Source organism: Strix aluco, chromosome 13 (assembly GCF_031877795.1).
Source record: "Strix aluco isolate bStrAlu1 chromosome 13, bStrAlu1.hap1, whole genome shotgun sequence".
In the NCBI taxonomy this organism is placed as follows: Eukaryota; Metazoa; Chordata; class Aves; order Strigiformes; family Strigidae; genus Strix; species Strix aluco.
In genome coordinates, this window is record NC_133943.1 from 21,199,810 (window position 1) to 21,222,365 (window position 22,556).

Consider the following 22,556-nt stretch of genomic DNA (forward strand, 5'->3'; position numbering starts at 1 on the left):
CCCCACAGCGGCGGCGCGGCCGGGACTTCTTCCCGCCCGGTGTTCTCGCGAGAACGCGCCGTCACACGCCGCCGCCGGCCAACCCGCGCGTCACGCCGCCGCCGTATCCTTCCGCGATCTCCCCCTCCCCCTTCTGGAGAGTTCTGCACGGCGGCCGCACGACAAATAGTCCCCGCCGTCCCCCGCTCCTCCTCTCTCTCTCGCCCGGCCCTCCCCCTTCGCTCCTAGACCGGTCTCGGCCCCCGTCGCGGCGGCCGCCTCCGCGCCGCCAACCGGCGGCGGAGCGCGGCAGCGGCGGCGGCGGTTGGGGAGCCACGGCGGAGTGATACGCGGAAGGCCGGCGAGGAGGCGCCAGTGCATAAAGAGGCGGCGGAGGGATGCGGTAGGAGCTGCGGCAGCGGCAGCGAGCTCCATCCCAGCGGCGCCGCCAGGGGAGCAGCGCGCCAGGCCGGCCCGCCCGCAGGCCCCCCGCCCCCCCCTCCGCCGCCGCCTTCTGGGGGGGCCCCCTCCTTCCCTCCCCCCCTTCTCTCTCTCCTTCCCCTCCCCCCTTCCCCTCCCCCCCCTCCCTCTTCCGCGCCGCCGCCACCTCCGCGCTCCTCCTTCCCCCCCTCCCCCTCGGAAAATAGTCCCCGCGGGCTGCCCCCTCCCCGCCCGCCCCTCCTCGCCGCCTCGCGCACACAATGGCGCTGAAGAGAATCCACAAGGTAAGGGCAGGGCCCCGCCGCCCCGCGCCCGGCTCCGCGCCCGCCCGCCCCGGCCTAGCGCTCGCCTTACATAACCCGGGTAGGCCGCCGCCGCCCCGGCCTGGCGGGGAGGGAAGGGCCGGGCCGGGCCCTGCCCCGGCGGCGCGGGGTCCCTCCGGTGCCCGCCTCGGCTCGGGGGGGGGGTACGGGCGCCTTTCGCCGCCCGCGCTGAGGGGACGGGCGGCCCCGCCGTCAGGAGAAGGCGGCAGCCGGGCCCAGGGAGGTGGGAGCCGCGGGGAAGTTGCCCGGCTCCCCTCGGCGGCGCGGGCCGGGCCGCGGCTGCCGGAGCTGGGCTCGGCGGCTCCGGCCCAGCCTGCGGGGCGCTTTGTTCGTCCCCCCGGGAAGGTCCGTTCTGGCCGGGGTGGGGTGCGGGGCCGGGCCCTGACCCGTAGGGCTGTTACCCCGCGGGCGGAGGCCGGGGCCGGCGGTGGTCTGCGCGGCCGGGCCCCTCCGAAGCAACGTGGCCCCCGGAGCCCGGGCCCTGGGGCCGCGAGGGGGCGCCGGGCGGCGGGGCAGGGCGGCGGGCCGGGGGTGGGCAGCAGCCGCCGCCAGCTGTTGCAGCCTGAGGGGCTGCTCCTCGCCCTCCGGAGTCGCTGGGGGCGTGGAACCGGACACGCGCGGGGGTAGCGAGGGACCCCGCGGTGGAGCGGGGGCCGCTGCTCTGGGGAGAAGGCGCCCGGAGGAGCGAAACGCTGCCCGCGCTGGAAGTTTTGGCATAGCTCGGTCGGGATATCGGTGGTGAAAGGCCCTTCTTCCTCCAGGGGCGGCGGGCGGTCTTGGTGTTGGATACTGAAGCGCTAAGCGTAGTAAGCTTGTCACGTTCAACTAGTCAAAATAGTGTGATTTATTATTTTAATGGAGCCAGTGCTGCTCTACGACCTGAGTCATCTAGCAGACTTGTAGGGAAAGGCATGCGAGGTGCCTTTTCCTCCTGGAACAGGAGGTGCACAGCACTTGGCCTTTTAGAAAAACACTGCTGCCGAATCCCCTGTTGACTTCAAACTGTACTTTGCTTGATCATCATAGTATCTTTTACCGGGGGGGAGCGGGAAGAGGATTATTGAAGTACACTTTTATTGCCTTGGTGAGTCAGACAGGGAATTTCTATCCTTTTTCCCTGCAAAGCACCTAGCTGTCAGTTTGGAGTCTCCATTCAAGGTTCAGGTGTAGAAGCCACTCCTCCCACAGGGTTTCTATGTAAATCTATTACTGTGTCAATCTAATTACTATGTAAATCTAACTTTTGTCTAGAACCAGATGTGAACCCGCTACCTAATATTTAAGATCAGTTTGCCAGCTCTGTTTTATGTATGTAGTATCAGATTTGGATTACGTGTTAACATCTTTGCTTTGATTGTAGGTTATCCTGAAGTTTTGGTGAAGCTTCATGTGTCGTATTGGTCAAATTAAGGTGGAGAAGAAAGTTGAAGAGAGCGTGAAGGCTTGTGTATGCTTGTGGAATAGGTAGAGCTTGAAAGGGAAGGATTTTTGAGTATGATTTTAGTGTATTGAAATTTCCAGATGAGCACATGGTAGCGGGTTACATAAGGAAGTTGTGCTCCAGCTGAGTATTGTTTGTCTGCATCATTCTGTCCCTTACTTTAGTGACACTCAGTACGTTGTGAAAACTGTTCCACAGTGTGTTTGTGGGCTTGCAGGTGTTTCAGAAGAGTGCTTCCTCCCTGGGAGCGTGTCGTGTGCCTGCCATTGGGGTAGACCTAAGAGACACAGCAGTGAACGCTGAGCAGGGTAAATGTGGCTGCTGGGGGCGGGGGGGGGACGTGCAGACAGTGCAGGGCTCTTGTGGGGAGGGTGTATCTTCTATCAGGTAACTCGGGAAGCAAGGACAGCTGCTCTGTTGCAGCTTGTGTGCTGAGGTTCAGGATTCAACACTGAGCACTTCTGTTTCTAGTCTGTGGTTTTTAACAGGAGAGAAGCTGAATGTGTTGAGTCTATTAATATTGGGTGCTTGTGGACCGATTCTTTATGCTCCTTTTCAAAGAAGGAATCCTGACGGGTAATGGGGATTGTGTAAGGTTCTGAGAGCCTTGGGAAGCAGTGAGACCATTGCCCAGGCAGTGGTGTATATTGAGCTCTGCAAAGTACCAAGTGTTTCAGTGGAGTAAGAGTGGTGGTTTTTGAGGAGAGGGGAGATGATAGGGTTGTAGGTGGCATTTCCAACAAGTACGTGAAGGGAAATAAAACTGTGCCTACAGTCTGGATGGTTTAAAAGCTAGATGGTAGTTAAGCTACGGACTGGAGAGGAGTACTCTTAATTTGAGTTACTGTGATTTTTAATCTTAATTTGAGTTACTTCCTTAACTACTTAAGTAATAGAATCACAGGATGGTTTGGGTTGGAAGGGACCTTGAAGATCATCTAGTCCCACCCGGATGCCCTGGGCAGGGACACCTTCCACTAGCCCAGGTTGCTCAAAGCCCCGTCCAACCTGGCCTTGAACCCTGGGAGGGGGCAGCCACAGCTTCTCTGGGCAACCTGTGCCAGGGCCTCCCCACCCTCACAGGGAAGAATTTCTTCCTTATATCTAATCTAAATCTGCCTCCTTTCAGTTTAAAACCATTAACCCTCATCCTGTCCCTAGCCCCCCAATAACGAGTCCCTCCCCCCCCTTTCCTGTAGCCCTTTTAAGTCCTGGGAGGCTGCTCTGAGGTCTCCCTGGAGCCTTCTCTTCTCAAGCCTGAACACCCCCAACTCTCTCAGCCTGTCCTCACAGGGGAGGTGCTCCAGCCCCCCAGTCATCTTTGTGGCCTCCTCTGGCCCTGCTCGAGCAGGTCCATGTCCTTCTGATGTTGGTGTTCCAGAGCTGGACACAGCACTGCAGGGGGGTCTCACGAGAGCAGAGTAGAGGGGCAGAATCCCCTCCCTGGACCTGCTGCCCACACTTCTCCTGATGCAGCCCAGCACACGGTTGGCTGTCTGGGCTGCGAGAGCACATTGCTGGCTCACAGTCAGTTTTTCCATCCACTAACACCCCCAAGTCCTTCTCCTTGGGGCTGCTCTCCATCCACTCCTCGCCCAGCCTGTGTTTGTGCTTGGGATTGTCCCGACCCACAGGCAGGACCTTGCCCTTGGCCTTGTTGAACTCCATGAGGTTTGCATGTCCCACCTCTCCAGCCTGTCCAGGTCCCTCCGGGTGGCCCATCCCTTCCCTCCAGCATGTGACCGCACCACACAGCTTGGCGAACCTGCTGAGGGTGCCTCGATCCCACTGTCTGTGTCTCCAACAAAGATGTTAAACAGCGCCGGTCCCGACCCCTGAGGAACGCTGCTTGTCACTGCTCTCTACTTGGACATCGAGCCATTGACTGTAACTCTTTGATCACTTAATAATCACTGGTTGTTTACACTCCAGCTCTCTTAAACCCTGTGGAGAGTGTTTGTATCATCATCTTGGTTTTGTTCTGGTCTTTGGGAAAAGCAGCAGTATCTGGTGTGTAGTGACTGTACCATCCCTGTCAGGATAACGAGAGGAACAGTGGCAAGAACAAAAGCCTGCAGAACGTGGATCAAGTAGAAATAATCCCAATAGACTTGAGTACAGAGAAGCAATGGAAGGAAAGCTGCTGCTTAGGCATTTTTAGAGGGTATTATCAGACTCGATAGATCAGTGTTTAGGTCTCAATCTTGCCACTGGCTCTTGTGCTTGGCAGTTTGGCTTTTATGTTCAACTGCAGCCTGTGAGCTTTTTGCCAAAATTTTTGTGTCTTTGGACAATATAGGGATGAGAACGTGGAAACAAGCAGGAAATCCTAAGAGTAAACCTTTGATACAGTGTTACCTGAAATGGCCTCTTTCATGTTGAACTTCTGAGCTGGCAGAGGGGCAGAACAAGAAGGTTTTTGCAGCTGGGTAGGTAATGTTGCTGGTGCGTGAGGTAGTGCAAGAACCTGCACTGTCCATCTTGGCATGTCTCTGGTAGCACGATTGCTCTTGGGCTTGTCCTGAGACTTGAGCTTGAGTTTCTGCACGAAGCAGCAGCAGCTGTTCTTTAATCAGATGCTCCGAAAGAGCTCAGGCTTGAGACCTGCTATCAGATTGCTGCTTGTATTATTCACTGCAGTCTTCCAGGCTGTGGTGGTCTTAATTCTTGCTTAGGTGCTTACTGGCTCTCAGGTCTAAAACTTGGAACTCTTTTTCTTGTGAGAAATGTTTGGGGTGTAAGCAACGATACTAGCCAGGGTCCCCATGAAGTGTGGGGATAACAGTGAAGTATAACAATTTCAGTGTTACTTTAATGTATATATCGATATTTTTTTATCAAGGATATATTTTATAAGAAATGCAATGTGAAGATATCCAGGGGTAGGGTGGGAGTGATACTGGAGGGTAATAATGAATGGCTTCCATTTTAAGGTTTAAGGCGAAGCACTTTGTATTCAGCCGCATCCCATTTGTGTTGCTTATCTTTAGGAAATGCATTACCTGTGACTGAATAACTAGGGCACTGTTTGGGATTCTTTGAATGGGAGAGCACGTAAAAGACAGTGGACTAACATGAGAGTCCTGTATGAGCTGCTGGATGGACCCTAGGGTTGAGGGGGAAGGAGAAAGTGGAAGCTGTGCTTCAGCCCTGCTGACGTGAAACTTTTTCTTATAGCAGAAGAGTTTATAATGTAGAAGCCTAAAAAACAGGTAATGCTTTGCAGAACTAAACTATATATTTCCTAATGATGTCCCTGTTTAGCTGCGGAAGATGATGGGCTTGCCTGTCGTCCAGAGCTGCTTGCCCTCCTGAGATGCTTAAGTATCACTTCTGCCAAAATAAACACTACCCACAGATGGGGTGCGTTGGATCGACTGGCTAGCTGAACAATGTTAGTGTTCACCGAGTTGTGTGCATGCTACCTGTGCTGAGCAAACTTTGTGTTATTTCTGCGCTACCGATTCTGCTTTACAGCAGCCAGTGGGAACAACTTGTTTCTTCTGTTACGGCCTCTTGCTGCGTTCATGGAGCTGCCAGCGCAGCCCATCTGTGTTAAGTATCTTGTGTGTTGCTAGTACAGAGAATACTGGTTAAGCTTCTGTTAGCTAGCTAGGCTTTTTGATACTCAGATTCCACACCAGGAGGAAGTTACACATTGTTTTGGTCTTCTTGCTGTTCAAGTTTTTAAAAAAAAAGGTGACAGTTGCATCAGAGCTTGTTTATAACATGTACCTTGGTTATTCCCGTATTTCATGCAGCTTGACTTCTCTCATGCTGCTCACTTAACTGCTTGCCTTCTAACTTCTGCAGAGTCTTGTGGATCTGAGTCATTTCAAGCATTGAAAAGGCAGATTCTCTCAAAGGGAGAGGATTAAAATCTCTCTGAAGATTAAAATATTTCTGTTAATAGGGGTAGTAGCCTTAGAATGACAGATGTTCTGGAATCACAGAAGTCCTGTAGACCAGGAGAGCACCGATGGATGCTGCAGGGCATCAGTGATCTGACCTTGGTGTGAGCGCTACCTTGTGCAGAGTTACTGCTTGGCAAGTAGAGAGCAGAGCTGAGTGAAACGTGTGGTGGATGTAGGCTCTTACACCTTGCCCTACATGGTACCTTCAGCAACAGGTAAGGGTAGAACCTGCTGGCCCAAGGAATGAGCAGCAGGATCTCGCCCTACGTAGTGACTGTGTCGGACTGTGCAGGTAGCTGGCAGCTGCTCATCTGTGCTGTGGTCTTGCTGCTGAGGTAAGGCAGAGTGCTGTTGGCTTGACTTGGGCCCTGATTCTGGCACTGCTCTGTTGAAAGCTGCTAATGATTCATAGCTAAGTGGCTGAAAGTTCCTTTTTGGTTAGGTAAATCACAATTTTGTAACATAGTGTTAGACTACTTGTCACAGAAGGGTTCAGGGACTTGCTAAAGTCAGATTAAAAGCTTGCTTCACTTAACAGAAGCAACCTGAAGAAAAATTAGGCTTATAATCAAGCTAGTGATGTGATCTCTGAGTAAATTACAGCTTGAAAACAGCTCAAACTGGAGTAGGGAGGAAAGACTATGGAGTCCAAGCTAAAAGGACTTTGGATAATCTTTGACTGAAGGCGTACATCTAGTGTGTTGGGGTGTGTTTGGGGAACTCTACTGTGTACCAGGGTTTATGAAAATTGCTGGAACTGACTGCTAAAGGATGCTGGCTTTTCACTTGCTTGATTGGCTTCTTGATGTTGCCAGTTATGTTGGTTATTCTTACTGAAGGCTGTATTAGCCTTAATTTAATCCTTAAAACTAGTTTTATCTTCTGGCCAGAGCAGTTTTTACCAGGAACATGCTAGACTGAGGAGGGAATTGTCTAGAATAAATCTGAACTTTTAACAAATGTCTTTGGAGTTTACAATTAAAACTAATTAACTTGAAACATGCGCAGGGTTAAACTTTAAGGTTAAGACTTAAAACGCTTGTGTTTGATAGTGCTTTAAAAACTTGTTGGGCAGTTTGTGAACTTCTTGAGGAAGATGCATTTTAAATGCTGCTGGGAAATGTACTAAGGGAGGAGGGTAGGAGTGAGACTTGTGACACTGGCTTTCCCCTGTGCCCTGAGGCCTCACTGGCAGCTGATGCCTTTGGTGGCTTGGGAAGCACAGCTGGGGAGGGTGTCTGGCATAAGCACACATCTTCCTTACAATGCTTTCCTGGCACCCCTGAGTAGGGGGTTGTTTTGTTGGGAACTTACGAACACAATTAAGTCTGCTTTTGGAGCCTAAATGTCAGTTTCTTGGGAGGGTTTTGAGGCTTTTAGGATATCTAGTTCATGGATGTACTGGGAGCAGTTTCATTCAACTTGGCCTTTGGGCAAGACACCTTGAACCATGCTTTGCTTTGTGCTGTGCTTCCACTTCCTCATTTTTGCTGAGGAACTAATTAATACTTTTAACTGTAAGATGGGTTGAGGTGATGGTATGATCCACAGCAGTGGGCCCAACCTCAAGGGTATTTTGCAGTAGGGGAGTAGGGGAGATGGCAGAAGCTTTAAGTTCTGTAAGTTGGCTTTCCAGCTGAAGGCAATTCATGGTGAGGTAGCCCCCTGGGTGCTGAATAACTCAAACTGAAACTTCATCTAAAGGCTGCTTGAGTCTTCACTTCTAAGTTCCTAAAGCAAAACCTTCCGCATGTGCCTAAGGATCAGAAACTGTCTTGAATGGTAACCAGCTACAGCTCTCTTTGGGTTTTGGTTTAAAATCAGCATTGTCAAGATCAGACTTGATCATTCACCAGCAAGCCTTCCCAGGTGACAGGGAAATAGAGCCGGCCTTGCAGCTTAGGATCTGGTACATGCAGTAATAGCTGGCTTGTGGATGATACCAAACTGTAATTGAATCCTCCATGCATTATGAGTTCCAGTTTTATGTGAACTTGAGTCCTTTGTTCTGAGTTACAAACCAGCTGGTTCTCAGTCTCCCTCAGCAACATCTGGAAGCAAAGACTTCACTAGGTCTGGTATTGTGCTAGCTGTACCTTGAAAACTGCACAGGAGTTTTCAAAAGGCAAAGTAACCTCTTGGATGCAAAAGCTTGGCACTGTGCTGCAGCAGTGAACGCTCCTTTTCATTTGTACCTGGGTAAATGCAACTATATGTAGCTACCATTCCTGTTTAGAACTTGGCTTTGCAGGTCTGACAAGTGAGTAGTGGGAGTCTTACTAGCATGTTGGTAGCTTCAAGAGAACGGCATGTTCAAGCCATCATCTGTGCCCTGCCAGGAAATCTGGTGATGTGTTGGCCTCTCCAGTGTGCAGAGGCAACTGGTGGTCTGCTGCAGCTAGTGGCTGTGCCCCAGAGGTTTCTTGTGAGGTTAAACTTCCTTCTTGTTATCCGAGCTCTTGCTCTACAAAAGCTGGGAGGTTTTTTTATCACAGGGGCTTGAATTGAGAGTTGTTGCTAAACTTTTCCAAGTGGAAGGAGCTTATGCATTGCTTTTTACAAGGGCCTTTTAATCTGTGATGTTTCAATCTGAATTTATAGAGCAGAACCTGAAATGCTGCCTTAGGTGAGAGCTGCATCACTAAGACAAGTAGTATGAGTGTTCATTGTAAGTAATCCCTTTCCGGTGAGATAATATACACGGCTTCAGAAAACCAAAGTATTCCTTCTAGCTGGAACTGAAGATTGAAGAGAGAGTATTTTGATGAGGAACAGGGCTGCCACTAACAACTTCATTGTTGCCTCTGCATCTGTTGTGAGAATTACCTCGTGGTATTACTGAAGGTGTGTTGTTTCATCCAGTTTGGTGAAATGATGCTTTTGAGCAGCAGGACGTAGGGTGAATGTTGGGGCAGCTTTGGAGCTGTGCATTCTACTAGCTGGCAGAATATGTGCTCAGGCTGCAGCCTGTGTTTGTAACTATTTCCCCTTTATAGTAGGGAAGGTCCATGCTAGGTTCTTATTATAATCCATAGTAGGTTGTGGTCTTACATGGAAAACATGGATTCTTACAGTTGTTCTCTTTCTGAGTCTAGTGTTGCATCTTATGCACAAAGCAGGAGTGAAGGGGATGAGAAGTGGTAAGGAAGAGAGGTTAGATGTGTGTGGTTTTTTCTTTAATAGATGTGTTTGGGGTTTTGAGTACTGTAGTGTCAAATTGTTTCTTCCAGAAGATTAGAGTCCAGTGGCATTTGGAAATGGATTGTACTCTACACCTTTAGATGGAGTAGGTGCATTCCTGTTTCTAAGTTTTCATGCCTATACTTCTGAATTTGTGCATGTGGAGATGCACTTCATTCCTTGTAGCCACGACTAGACTGACCACCAGTGGAGTTGTAAGTGGCTTCCTTCGCTGCAGTGATGGCACAGGCTGTCTCTTGGCTTACCGATGCTGAAGCAGAGCACAGTGCAGTCAGCTACTCTGTATTTTTCAGACTGGCACTATCTGAAAACTCCTACAGTACATGCACTTCTCTATGGTAGAGCAGTATCCTGTTGTGCAGGATGGTGCTCAACATACTTCATGTTCTGGAGTTAAAGCAGAGAGGTGTACAGTGGGTGCTGGGAAGTGTGCTGTGGGGAGTGAGAGCGCACTACTGATCTCCATGCTAGCTGGTACTTGCAGCCGGGAGGTGAGGAGGGAATCCTCACTTGGCTAAAGTTGGCTGCTCTGAATGCCATGCATAACTGACAACTCTGAGGGCTTTCCTCCTTCAGAGGATATCTGGAGATGCTCTCCACCTTCAGGAGGGAGTAGGCTCTTCAGCTATACTGCATGTTCAATATCTACTCCTGTCCCAAGTCCATGCTGAACCGTGAAGGGTGGGAGCAAGGTTTGCTTGGGTCAGCACTGTAAGGAGCTCACTAGGATCAGTAGAAAACTGTCAGGAGGCCTTCAGCTGGGCTCCTTAGGAGTTGGGAGCCAATGAGAGCAAAGCCAAACTTGTGTATGCTTTACAGTAGTCAGGGTATGTGAAGCTTTGTATCTCCACTGCAAGGCTTTTGGAGAACAGCATACTGAGGGGAAAATCCTGAGATTTACCTGTTTGATGTGAGGCAGCATTCCTGTGCTGTAATAGAGGATTTGGTTAGTGGTGGCCTCCCAGTTCATGGGAAGTAGAAGCTGGAATTCCAGACATCATCTATTCCAGAGCTTAAATACTTCCTGTAAATAGCAAAAAGCCATTAAGTGGCAAGCTTTTCCTGTTCCTTCAATCAGCTTGTCTTGATCATTGTCCTTAAATGTTTTGTCTATCAAAAGCTTCAGATAAGTCTGGTATCTGCGACTCCACTGTGGACTGTTGCTGGTAACCCTTGCAGGCTGTGAGGTGAAGAGCTGAACCGCAGGGCCAGGGACAGTATGGGAGTGTTTCCTGAATGCTACATTTAGTTGCGCTTGTAATGGTTGTCTGGTATGTTTAGCTCTCTAGACCGAGTTAGCACAGAAAAAAGTTAATATGTTTGGGCCCATCGTGCAAAGTAGGTCCGTGGCTGAGCCAGAAATAGAACAGACAAAGTTTGACTTCAAAACTTTACTCTATTTGCATTTCCCACTAAATGTCCACTTCCTGAGCAAATTGCTAATGTGAGTTACTGGTGACAATGTGTGGACACTCTTTCTTGATGTGGGCTGAAATTTTGCTTCAAATTGAAACTTGATATAGTTGCGAAGTGTTCTGAATTACTCAACCTGTTTAGCCAGAGCAATTGAGACTCATAATAGGATTTCTTCAGAGGAAAATCTGACTGACACAGCTACTTGAAAAGTGAGTATTTCCATTCATGGGTTAGCAGTTCTATAGGTACAGAAGGCCTTGTGTCTTACTCCATTTAACCACCTATGTTCACTGATGCATATAGCTGGAGATGAAACAACCACAGGTTATTGAAGCTTTGTATACTACAAAAAGGCCACCGAAGGCTTGAGACGATGATAAACTAGATTGTTGCAGCTGGAGCAACCTGGGAGCTGTTACAATACAGGGGATAAAATGAGGCTGATACTGAGAGTCATTGGATTGAGGCCATCTTACCTCTCTGACCTGAAGATAGTAGAATATATAATACCTTGGTAATGCTTGGGATCTCTTAAGTTCTATTATCAATCAAGGCAAATTGATAGACCCTATGACTTGATGAGGATTGCTGTGACTTAGTACTCTGTGGAAACCTAGAAAGGTAACTGATGCATATGCCAAACGTGGTACCTGGATTTAAGATGCAACTTTGCTTTCTGGGCTGTTAGTCTTGTGGTGTTGCCATTCTTGTGGTTTCAGAAAACTCCCTAATGTGAGCATTATGTTCGTTAGTGAGAATGATAGCCAAAGTGCCACTAGTTTTTTTTAGCAATGACATGATTGGGTCTGAAATTAAATGAAATAAACTGTTCCTGTTTTTTTAGGAGTTGAATGATCTGGCACGTGATCCTCCAGCACAGTGTTCAGCAGGGCCTGTTGGTGATGACAGTAAGTATGCTTCTATCAGCAAACACATGCAGTGTCTAACTTTTTTTTCCTTCTAAAATGGGATGTCTGGTTCCTTAGTAAGGAGAACCCTTCTGTTTCTTTTGGTTAGAGTACTAAATATTACTCCACATACTAATCTTAAATTTGTTGCCCTTCTGTATCTCTTAATACTTCCCTTGTGTTTCACTAGAGATGTGTGTTAGTCCCATTTTATTGATTGGGCAGCTCTGTTCACTGACATCTGAAGTTGCATCTTTTGAATTAACTGTTCTGGCATTCTCATAGGCATGAAGTTAGGAAACTTCAGTAGCTCGGTGGCTGAACCAGCAAGCAGCTGCATACAACTGTCTTGAGTTTTGATATCTAAACTGTATGTGGTGTAGTCACACAGTTCTGTAGAAGTCTACTGCTAATACTAGATGCTAGTACAGCAAGGTCAGGGTTAACTATTTTACACAGGAGTTAGTTAACACTGCATTTTTTTTAAAGAGTTACATGTAGTCCTTGGGGATAAGAGGCTAAAATGTGAATGGAAGGAGAACTAGTTGGTAAATTAGAGCTTGAATCATCAAGTAATGCTAGATTTTTAAAAAACTTTAATAGTTACTGTGGTCAACTGAGTTATAGAAACACTGGAAACATTGCTTGTTCTTTAATCTGTTCTGTGCTATTGTATTATAGGGCAAGCCAGAGTATAAGAACTGAAAACCAGGTTTGGCTCTTTAATTTTTTAGGCAGGATTTCACTCTGTTTTGAATACTACTTGTGGCTTTCTCACTAACAAAATCTAAGTGTCCAGATCCTGCTGTCATGACTACCTTGCTGCTTTATTTGGACATAGCTGCTTAGCGATGAGATAGAAGGTGCAGGTGGAGTGTCCTTAAATCCCATGGCACTGTTCTGTTTGAAAGCTGTACTCAAATCAGTCGGCCCTGCCAGGTTCCGTGTAAGGGATAGCCTAGGACAATCTTTTTGGCCTACACATCAGCTGGTTGTCTTTCCTGTGCAAGGTTGTTCACCCGGTGTGTGATTTGGAGCTGTTTTCTGTCCTTTCGAAGCTCGAGGACCTGTGTTAAAGTAGAAAAAAAAAGCAGTTATTCTTTAAAGCCCTACCCTGATTCTTTTTGCCCGACATTGTTTTATAGTAAGATCTACTGTCATCTTGTGCGTTTATGTTTTGTGTAGGGAGGAGGGCAAGATATATTGTGTGACTTGACTTTAAGAAGCATCCATATAAACACCATTATCTTATTTGTAGGTGATGTTCCCCAGTCTGCTTTGATTAGCTGTGAATAAGGCAACTTAATTGTTTCGCTGTACTTTATAGTGGTTTTCTGTGAGAGGTCTTTAAACTGCAGTGGTTTTGCAAGCTGTACAGCCTTCTCCATATTAACTAGGACTTTACGCTTTCCGGTGAACTGATTTTTTTATAGCAATGTTAGACTTTTGGTCATATAGCTTAGGTGAGCAAGATCAGTAGGATGTTTAGTGAGACAAGAACACTTGCAAATTCACCTTTTGCTTTATAACTTTATAGTGGGCCCTGGGGTAAATTCAGGTACTGCATATTGACATTTAGTGCACAAAATGCCTGAGACGAGGGAGTGAGCTTACACTTGTAGCAGGTCTGCTGTGTATAAAAGGTTACAGAAGAACACTTGGAGTCTTTGACTGGGATGTCCATTAAACAGCATGCATTGAACTTGCTGTGCACCATGGTCTCTGACAAGGGTGCTGTTCAGCAAAGCATCCAAGCTCATGAGAGTAGGGGATGTTTAAGTAAGGAAACCCTCAATCTCTGTGCTGAGAGCTCTAAGCTTGGGTATCCTTTCTAAAAGGAAAAATATGTAGACACCTAATCTCAGGGAGCTGTGCTTCAGCCCTGCTGAATCACTTCTGAACTATTCAGAAGTGCTGAAGTTTCTATAAACTTACACATTCCTATAAAAATCTAGGAATAGATTAAAAAAAGCACTTGAAACCTGAGAATGAAAATACTGAAATTAGAGATGTTACTGTTCAGCAATGCTTTCAAACAAGTGGAAGCTGCATTTGGTTTTGAGGGTTTTTGCAGTAGTGTCAAGCTGTTTCTAATTATTCCACAAGTTATTTCTGCTTTCAAAATAGTATTTCAAAAAAGCTGGTAGTTTCATGGAAGAGAAATTACTAAGATGTAGAGCCAGTTTGTGGCTTTTCTTCCCTTAAACTAGCAAGTGTGACTTGTGCCATGATAAACTACTTCATAGTTTCCAAAAACTATCAAAGGTGATGGAGATCGTCTGGTGGAGGAGGTGGTAATATAAGTTGGTGAATGCTTATAATGGAAAGTTAGTTCTGAATACAGAAAACATTAGTATTCAATTATTCTCCTCGTGCCACCTTTCTGAAAGACCTCTAATGAAAGACTTCCACTATTGAGAGCAACGCTTTGGGTGTGTGTAAGTGTATAGCAGTGGCAGCAACAGAAAGGTGCCTTCTCTGAGATCGCTGTGCTCTAGGCCTGCCCCAGTTGCCTTGTCAGAATGACACTTCTCAGAGTTCAGGACATGCTGTGCTTGCAAACTGGTATCCTGTGGCTAGTCCAGCCGATGTAAACTGTCCCCAGTTATGAGCTTCTTGTCCCTGTAGTTCATAAACTGGGAAGTGAAGAGCTGTTTCTGCCTTGGTAAGTGTAGGGACAGGGTTTTCCTTCTCTTGGTAATGTAGTTTTAGCCCTCTTCCACCCACCTCTTGCCTTTGTTTTGGAAATATGCTTGGGACTGAATTACACTTGTACGCTTCCAGAGTGCTATGCAGTGGCTTAGTTTGCTTTTGAACATGTACCTGTGCTTAGCTACTGAAAGTCAGCAACCCCATTAATTTGTAAATAACTTTTTTAATGGCTGATTTCGAAGAAAAGAATCAGTTGAAATAAGCTCTGTGTGACAGATGCATCTTCTAGTTTGTCAAACTTTTTCTGGATGTTGTGAGAATCTAAAGCTTAGGTTAAATAAGCACTTTCCTTGAGCCTGGGGTGGGAGTTGGGGAGGAGGGGGAAAAACACCCAAAACAATCACACCACCCTTATAGCTTGTAAAATGTTAAGATTCACTGTGAAAACATTTTTCTTTCTGGTTTCTTGTTGGGTTTAAGACAATAGTTGATTATATCTGGTTCTCTTTTTCAGTGTGCAGAGGTATGCAGGTTAAGGTCCAGTGCTGTCTGTGTACTCCTGTGCAGTCACAGTCAATCTTACCAGCATCTACTGATGCCTGTGAAATTCTTGGTGGTTTTTCTGTCACTAGCCACAATCTTCACTGCTGGGTTTCTGCTGCTCCTTTGTCCTCATGTTCTAAGTTTCCCACTGTCCTGCTACAGATAAGGGCTTCATGTGAAGCTGTCTGAACCCTTTTAAAATGGGTGAATGCTGCATATGAACACATGAGCCACTGTCTTGATTTCTTGACTCTACACTGAATACAGAGTTTCTCGAAAGGCTAGCTGGTGTTACCGGCTGTGATACCCTTTGTAACAAACCTGCTGCTCTAACCGAACGCTCTTTTCCCCTTGCCTTGGCAGGGCTGTTCCTGCTCTGTGTTTTTTCCCTTCCTTGTATGAGATCATTCACAGCTGTAATACCTGTTCTATGTGTAATTAAAAACTGCTCATGCTAGATTAGAACAAGTAGTGCCACTCTGGGCCAAAAGTCATTTTGGCCCAGCTAGTCTTGAAAGCTGTTGACACCAGTTACAAGTACACAGCTGCAGGTGGCTTCAACTTCTGTGTCTTGAAGACTTACCTTGCAGCAACTGGAGTCTTCTGCCCAGCTTCCCAGTACTGAAGATATGATGTAGCTGACATTCATGCAGAGGGAAACTTCCCATGGTACTATTTCACAAATAATTTAAGCTGGCTCTCTGCACAGGCTAGCATTAGAGCCTTTGGGGAACGCAGGAGCCCTGAGAACTTCCTAACGTGCCTCATGCAGATTAACAGCTTTGATTGTTTTCCTTGTTTTCTGCAATGTAAAGATATTCTTCATGAACCTTCTGTATTACCAGATTAAGATGTTATCTCGGACAGATGCATATGAGTGAGGCTTAATTTCTGTCCATTTAACCTAAAGTGTTTACTAGCACATCCTGAGCAGACGGTCGTTCTTGCATTCTCTTAAGACTCGTATTGCTTTCTACTGCTTTAATGAAATCTTGAGGCCTCGGTGGAGACTAAGCCTAAACATTCAGTCAAGATACCACTGTCTTAGGTTACCTCTTTACGTATGGTATGTACAAATCTTAGGCTTAGTCTCCATTTGACTAAGGATGTGTGTGGGAGAGATCCTGCCTAAGAAAGGTATGAGTTCATACTGTACGTTTGCCGTAGCTCGCTCTAAGAGGGCAGTCATTAGAAACTGGGCTTTGATTCAGGTGCTTCATTGGAAACCACAAAGTAGAACTCACAGGTTTGTTGGGTCTGAAAAGTTGACTATAACTGGTTTTTTTTATTGTAATAGGATTTTTTGCAGGGCGTGTATGTGGTACCACAGCAATCCCAAAGTATGGACCAAGTGAATGTGGAGTGAGGAGTACTTTGCTCTGTCTCTTTAATTCTTTGGCTTGCTTCCCTGCAGCCTTTCAGAAGGCTTTGTTTTTAAAATAGACTTTTCTGTGCTGCTTTGTCTGGAAGAAAGTAGTTCATTACTTGAGCTTCTCCAAACTGAAGTAAATCTTTCTCTTTTTCAGTGTTCCATTGGCAAGCTACAATAATGGGACCAGTAAGTATGAGAGAATTGATGTTCATAGCTTTTTATGACTAGACTTCTTATAACTCCTGAAGCTGCAATGATTCTTTTTCATTAACAGAATGACAGTCCCTATCAAGGTGGAGTATTTTTCTTGACAATTCACTTCCCAACAGATTATCCCTTCAAACCACCTAAGGTGAGTGGCTTGTACCATAAATCTATTCATTACCATGTGGTGTAATGTATATTTGTGAGCCTACACTGAAATTTTCCTTCTTCTGCAGGTTGCATTTACAACAAGAATCTATCATCCAAATATTAACAGTAATGGCAGCATTTGTCTTGATATTCTACGATCACAGTGGTCCCCAGCACTAACTATTTCAAAAGGTACCTCCAATGCTCATTTAATTTTACTCTGCTGAAATGAATTACTGATTTGGATTTAGAATGTAAAAACCGCTGCATTCCTGCTGTCAACCATTTCTGTGGTCACTACTGCAGTCTTGTGACTCTACATCTACATCTAGCTTGCAGCCAGTTCATGAGCACAGGATGCTCTGAACATCCAATTTCCCTGTGACCGCAGGGAGACTGTTCAACTTTGCCGTGGATCAGATAAGTTGCTACACTAAGTGCGTAGTATTGCCACCTCACCTCAGGCTGAAGACTTAAAAAAAATTAAACCTAGTACATGAAATGGAAGACTTCAATGTTCAAAATGCACACCAAGTAAAACACAAAGGGGAACAGCTGTGGCTTTTAAAAAATGGTAAAGCTGCTTTGATTCTTTGTAATTTTAAAAAAGTCTGTTTTCAAGGAACATCAGAACTTAATGTTGGTCACTTTTTAACAAAACTTTCAATGATATGGACTCTAAAGCATGTTTTGAAACTTAACTAGCTTGCACTATCTTTTTTTGTCTAAATACATCTTGGTCCCCGTGAACTGTGTTAGCCTGTGGGGCACTGGAGTATATCCTTTGCCTGGTTAAAGCAGTATTCATATTAATGTAAATCGGAGGCTTTAAACACCTTGAAGACCCAGGTTTGAATTTTTTTTGGCTATTGAAACTGTAGATCTACAGTTTGTAGATGTAGCCATGGTTATTGAGAAATGTTTTGGGTCTCTTGTGTGCATTGACCGTGTCTCAATCATTCTATTTTGTAGCTTCACACTGTCTTCGTAATTAAATGTTGCAGTCATCACATTTAATTACAGTATCCTCCACATCGTGTCCCAGCTCTGTGAGGCTGTCCTGTTGCCTGTAATTCTTCTCTCCAACTACATGTGATGTGTCCAGATGCTTTTTGATTCAGACAGATGACTCCTGGTACCCCTCCCTCGGACATCATAACTGTCTCCCTTTTACTGAACTCACAAAAGTTCCTACCTTCTGTGTCCAGCTAAAGGCTTCTGCATTGGTGGAAAGGCAAAACAGTATCTCAGCTTGTCTCTTGACAGAAGTGAGTCTGCTAGTGCACGAAGCTGAAAGTCTTCACTGAGTTGAAAGAACTGAAGAAACAGTGCCAGTAAAGGGGAAATGATTGTCAGGTTGATACAGCTTTCCTTACAAATGCTTTCACTCAAGTACTGGCTACTGTTAGAAGTGCTAAGTTAGTACTAAGTACTGTTGTCTATTACACTTTGATTAAATTGGTGTATAACTGGTTAGAATACTATAGTTGGAGAAGGTGTAATGTGGCACAGTATCTTTAATTTGATTTAGAGCATCTCAAATGACCTTATAGGCAGTAGGGTGATAGACAGCAGGTTTGAAAATACTGGAAGATAGACTGGAATTAAGATAGCTGGAAAAAGACAGTTGGAAGAAGATGGGTCAAGAATTTAAAAGGCTAGTTAAGGGCATCAGTGGACTGCATATTAATGGCTGTCAGCTTTAATCACAAAATATATCTTAACATTAATTTTGCAACCCAAATACAGTTGCAGTATGCTTTTAAGATCTCCTTCTGTTTTCTGCCTTGAACTCCTCTTCCTTACGTCTTCAAACTGCATCCTGGTGGCTTAGCTAGAGTAAGCCATGGGATCAGTGTGGCCATTCTGTGCTACTTAGTCCCTTCTGTTGCCCCATCTCCCTCTTAAAGTATGCTCCCTGGGATTAGGTGTCTTTATATTCCTGATCACTTTTCACTCATTGCAGAAGAGTTCATATGAATGCACAAACTCTCCTGCATATAGCGCAAAACGCATATAGATCTTGTCAGAGTTCCCTTGCTGTTCATTTCATGGAGGAATTAAAGGCAGCAAAAGAAATTCTTCTAGGTGACTTTATAGAAATTCAGAGTACTTCCCTTGGAAATAACAGGGACATCTTGTCAGAAAGCAGACTTCAACTTAAGAAGTGAGACCTGATACTTAGAAGTGTTCCCATCTTGAGCAAGTATAAGTAAATTCCACAAAGGCAACTTGAGTCTTTTAGGGTGGAAATCTTGTTTTCAGTCAGGTTAGAACTATGTTCAAGACCTTGGGGCTATTTCAGCTCTAGTGACTCTTTGATTAACTTTATCAAAGAATAAATGTGATGCTAGTAGGAAAAGCTGTTGGGTTAGGTAACTTAAAGTGAATAACGAGTTATTCAGCATGAAGCTTGTATCCCTTCCAAAGCAGCAATTTAGTATTTCTAGTGTAAACTTCTTAGAGTATTTCCTGAATTGTGCCACCTTTTAAAAGGGATGCAATTGGAGCAAGCTGTTTGAATTTAACATCTGTAAGCAGATGACTAGAACACAGCTACAAAAAAAGTGTACTTTCTACTGGTAGTGAAATTAGGGAAGCCTAGAAACAGTCCTTCTAGGAAACAGCTTATAACACAGTTTTCTCCCTCTGAGGCATCTGGTAGGCAACATTGTCAGCAGCTCACATGGGCTAGATGTACTACACAGGAATTGCAACATAACATGAACATGTGTTTCACCCTAACCTGCCAGGAGAAAGGTGAAGGGGTATGCAGTGACTTCCTTTTAATCTGTAATGCCACTTCTTGGTGGAAACACAGAAGTAGTCAGTGCTACTTAATCCATCCTAGTTAAGCGGTAACGGTAGGGATCTTGGCTCCTCACACTCTGAAGGATGGTAGGCTGCTCCAGAGGGCACTTGGAATATCTGGCTTGGGAGCCTGCCCCTGCCCTCTCTGCTGGGTAAGATAACGAAGGCCTGAGTGTGGGGGCTCTTGGAGCAGTTTTATTGGAGCTAAATAAATAAGGAAGTCTCTCCCTCTGTAAGCAACTTGATAAAGTGATCTTGGCTGCGATAGTAGAGGCGACTAGCATCTTGGGGTTTTTTCTCTCATTCTAAATGCTTGTCGTGCCTAGACTTGCTAAAATGGCTTCTGAAGAATTGGGAGAACAACGCTGATTGTCTCAGAATAGTTAACTTGCTTGTATTGGTAATTCTGAAGTAAGTGTTCCTTAAAGAATACATGTGGTAGAAGAAATTATTTCAATATAGTCTTAAGCACCTTGGTGGTTAACTTAAACTCCAAAGCTTAAGCAGAATGCATAGGCTTAAACTAAAAATGTTATCTCAAAGTCTGCATAAATAAGAATCCCTGTTGCCTTAAACAGGAGAATAAAGTGTTTTAACATGATTATAACTGTTCTCAGCAATTTTTGGGAAAATCCCACTTTCTCTTAAATTTGGCAAGTGGCTGTGAAAGAGTTAATACTAAACTCAAGTACTTCTTCAGGCTAGTCTGAAGGTCAGGCTAACTTGCTTTGTCCTGTCCCACTTCTCCCCACTGTGGCTGTAACTAATGAACCATGAAGCTTATGTTAAGTGTGTTGGAAGACCCTGCCTGGTGAGTGGCAGAGAATAACTTCAGTCTCACACATTCAAGAGTTTAGCTCACACTGCTCAAACTCTTCCATGACCAGTGCAGTGTGAATTTGCTGTGGGGCTGCTCTTACAGCTGTTCAAGAATTGCTTTACTAAAACTTACTGGGTGGGAATTTCCAAGTACCCAGCAACCGAAATGAACTTGATCTTCACAGTGCAGTTTTCAAAATCAGGAAGTCTGTTTCTGATCATCCTCTTGTCTTTTAATTTGCCTGTTACAATGCTTACCCAAATAACTGGTGTAGGGGGTGTGACTTTGGCAGGTAGCATGGATCAGTCCCTCCCTGTGTGCTGAGTCAGGGTTCTAAGGGGAACTTTCATTCTTTTGCATTTCAACTCTTTTGCAACTTCAATGTAGCTACATCTGTAGCTTCCCAGATGTTGCTCTTCAGCAGAGAAGGCTGCACGAGGAAGAGTGCTGCTGGCAGGTCATGGGAGGTGAACCTTCCCCTCTGCTTGGTCACGCACCTGGAGTGTGGGTCCGGTGCTGGGCTCCCCAGAACAAGAAAGGCATCTATGTACTGGGGAGAGCCCAGTGAAGGGTCATGGTGCGATGAAGGGACTGGAGGATCTCACTGAGGACAGGTTAAGGTAGCTGGGACTGTTTAGTGTGGAGAAGAGGAGGCTCAGGGGGATCTTATTAATGTATATAAATAGGTGGAGGGACAGTGCAGAGATGACAGAGCCAGACTCCTCTCAGTGGTACCCAGTGACAGGAGAGGAGGCAATGGGCACAAACTGAAGCATAGGAGGGTCCCTCTGAATGCAGGAAACTTTTTTTTTACTGTGAGTATGCTGAGCACTGGCACAAGTTGCCTTGGGAGGTTGTAGGGTCTCCTACGTTGGAGATACTCAAAAGCCAGCTGGACATGGTCATGGGCAACCTGTTCTAGGTGGCCCTGCTTGAGCAGAGGGGTTGGACAAGATGATCTCCAGAGATCCCTTTCAACCTCAACCAGTCTGTGATACACTGGGAAAAACTTAACTTTTCTTCTCTTGTCACCAGAAATTGTTGAACTGACTTAGCAGGAATTCAAGTTGCTTTGAAGCAAGAAGTTTAAACTGCTCAGATTTAAAGGTACACTTCCTGTGAGACTAGGTAAGACTGCTGAAAGAGTTTGAAATGGGACTATGGTTAAGAAATAGGATGTAAGTTGAGCAGAGTCCAGAGTTGCTTTAACTTACTCAGATGCATCTTGCCCATTCACAGTCAGAAGCCAGTCATTTGGTACTTAGCACTTGAATTTGTTGGACAGGAGTGTTCAGTTGTTTTTTTTAATGTTATAACCTTAACGTTTGTCAGCACTGATAAAACTTTGACAACTTTATGCCTCAAGAGTTTCAAGGGTCTGGGGCCTGAAACTCAAAAGTAGTGATTGTATAGGCAAATGGTCCTTCCAGGAGTCAGATTTCTTCCTATTTTTGAGGAAGAGAGATCTAAGCAGTAGTGGACTTTGTGGAGGCTTTTGGCTGTCAGGGTGATGATTAGGAAGGGAGGAGCCCTAGCTGGTGTGAGAAGCAGGACAGCTGGATAAAGCCTCCGAAATGGAATTAAGAATTCTTCAGCAGTGGTATGTGTCCAAAGCTCAAATTTATATGCTAGTAGACGTGTTTCATAATCCCCAGAATACAAGGCTGAATTAAGCCTGAGCTGACAAACCATTGTTACTTTAATATTCAGAAACTTGGCTGGATGAGCTGGATCAAAAAGCACAGTACTGTCTGTTGGAGCCTGTGTCCTGGTCTCCTGAAGGGTGACAAACTGCTTTCCATAACTGCCATAATATTTGTCACTCACCTGGGGCAGAGCTGGCAAGATGGGCTGCTTCCATTACTGTGAACTCATGACACTGGCATGGTGTCCAGGATTGGATGCTTCCCTGTCTGACTGCTCCATGTCAGTGCATGAGCTTTTTAATATGGTAGTCTTGAGACTACTGTGTGACCTCAGCCAGGACAGATAGCTGAGCAGGTATCATCCTGCTGTCCTGAAAATCTGACACACAAAGTAATTGTCTTATCAGCTTATTTATACTTCTAACAAAAATTTTGTTGGTCCAGTCTCTGTGCTTGCTTAGAACTGGAACTTCTTTTGGTGGGAGAATACTGGCTTTGGGTCTGCTGAGGCCTTTTGCTCCATGCAGGAATTGAGCCTGCAGGAATACATTTTTTTTTTAAAGGCAACTTACCTATTCCTCTCATTCTACTGATTTAGTGATGTACTTTTTGCCTTTAATATAAAAGTTATGATAGCAGGGGCTTTCAAGGAGGAGAGCTAAGGCTTTCACTCATGATCCATTTTTGATCTAAGCTATTTGCCCAAGAAGAAAACCCCTTTACTTCTAGATGAAT

At 45.6% G+C, this 22,556-nt stretch overlaps 1 protein-coding gene across 1 annotated transcript in view; it reads left to right on the forward strand.

Moving 5' to 3' along the window:
* Positions 1-321: 321 nt before the first annotated feature.
* UBE2D2 (ubiquitin conjugating enzyme E2 D2) overlaps positions 322-22,556 on the forward strand; it is a 30,552-nt gene continuing 8,317 nt past the window's right edge. The window contains exons 1-5 of the mRNA XM_074838739.1: positions 322-704; positions 11,560-11,623; positions 16,345-16,376; positions 16,465-16,542; positions 16,631-16,736. Coding sequence (XP_074694840.1) covers positions 681-704; positions 11,560-11,623; positions 16,345-16,376; positions 16,465-16,542; positions 16,631-16,736 — 304 coding nt within the window. The 5' untranslated portion in view covers positions 322-680. The remainder of the gene's footprint in view (positions 705-11,559; positions 11,624-16,344; positions 16,377-16,464; positions 16,543-16,630; positions 16,737-22,556) is intronic.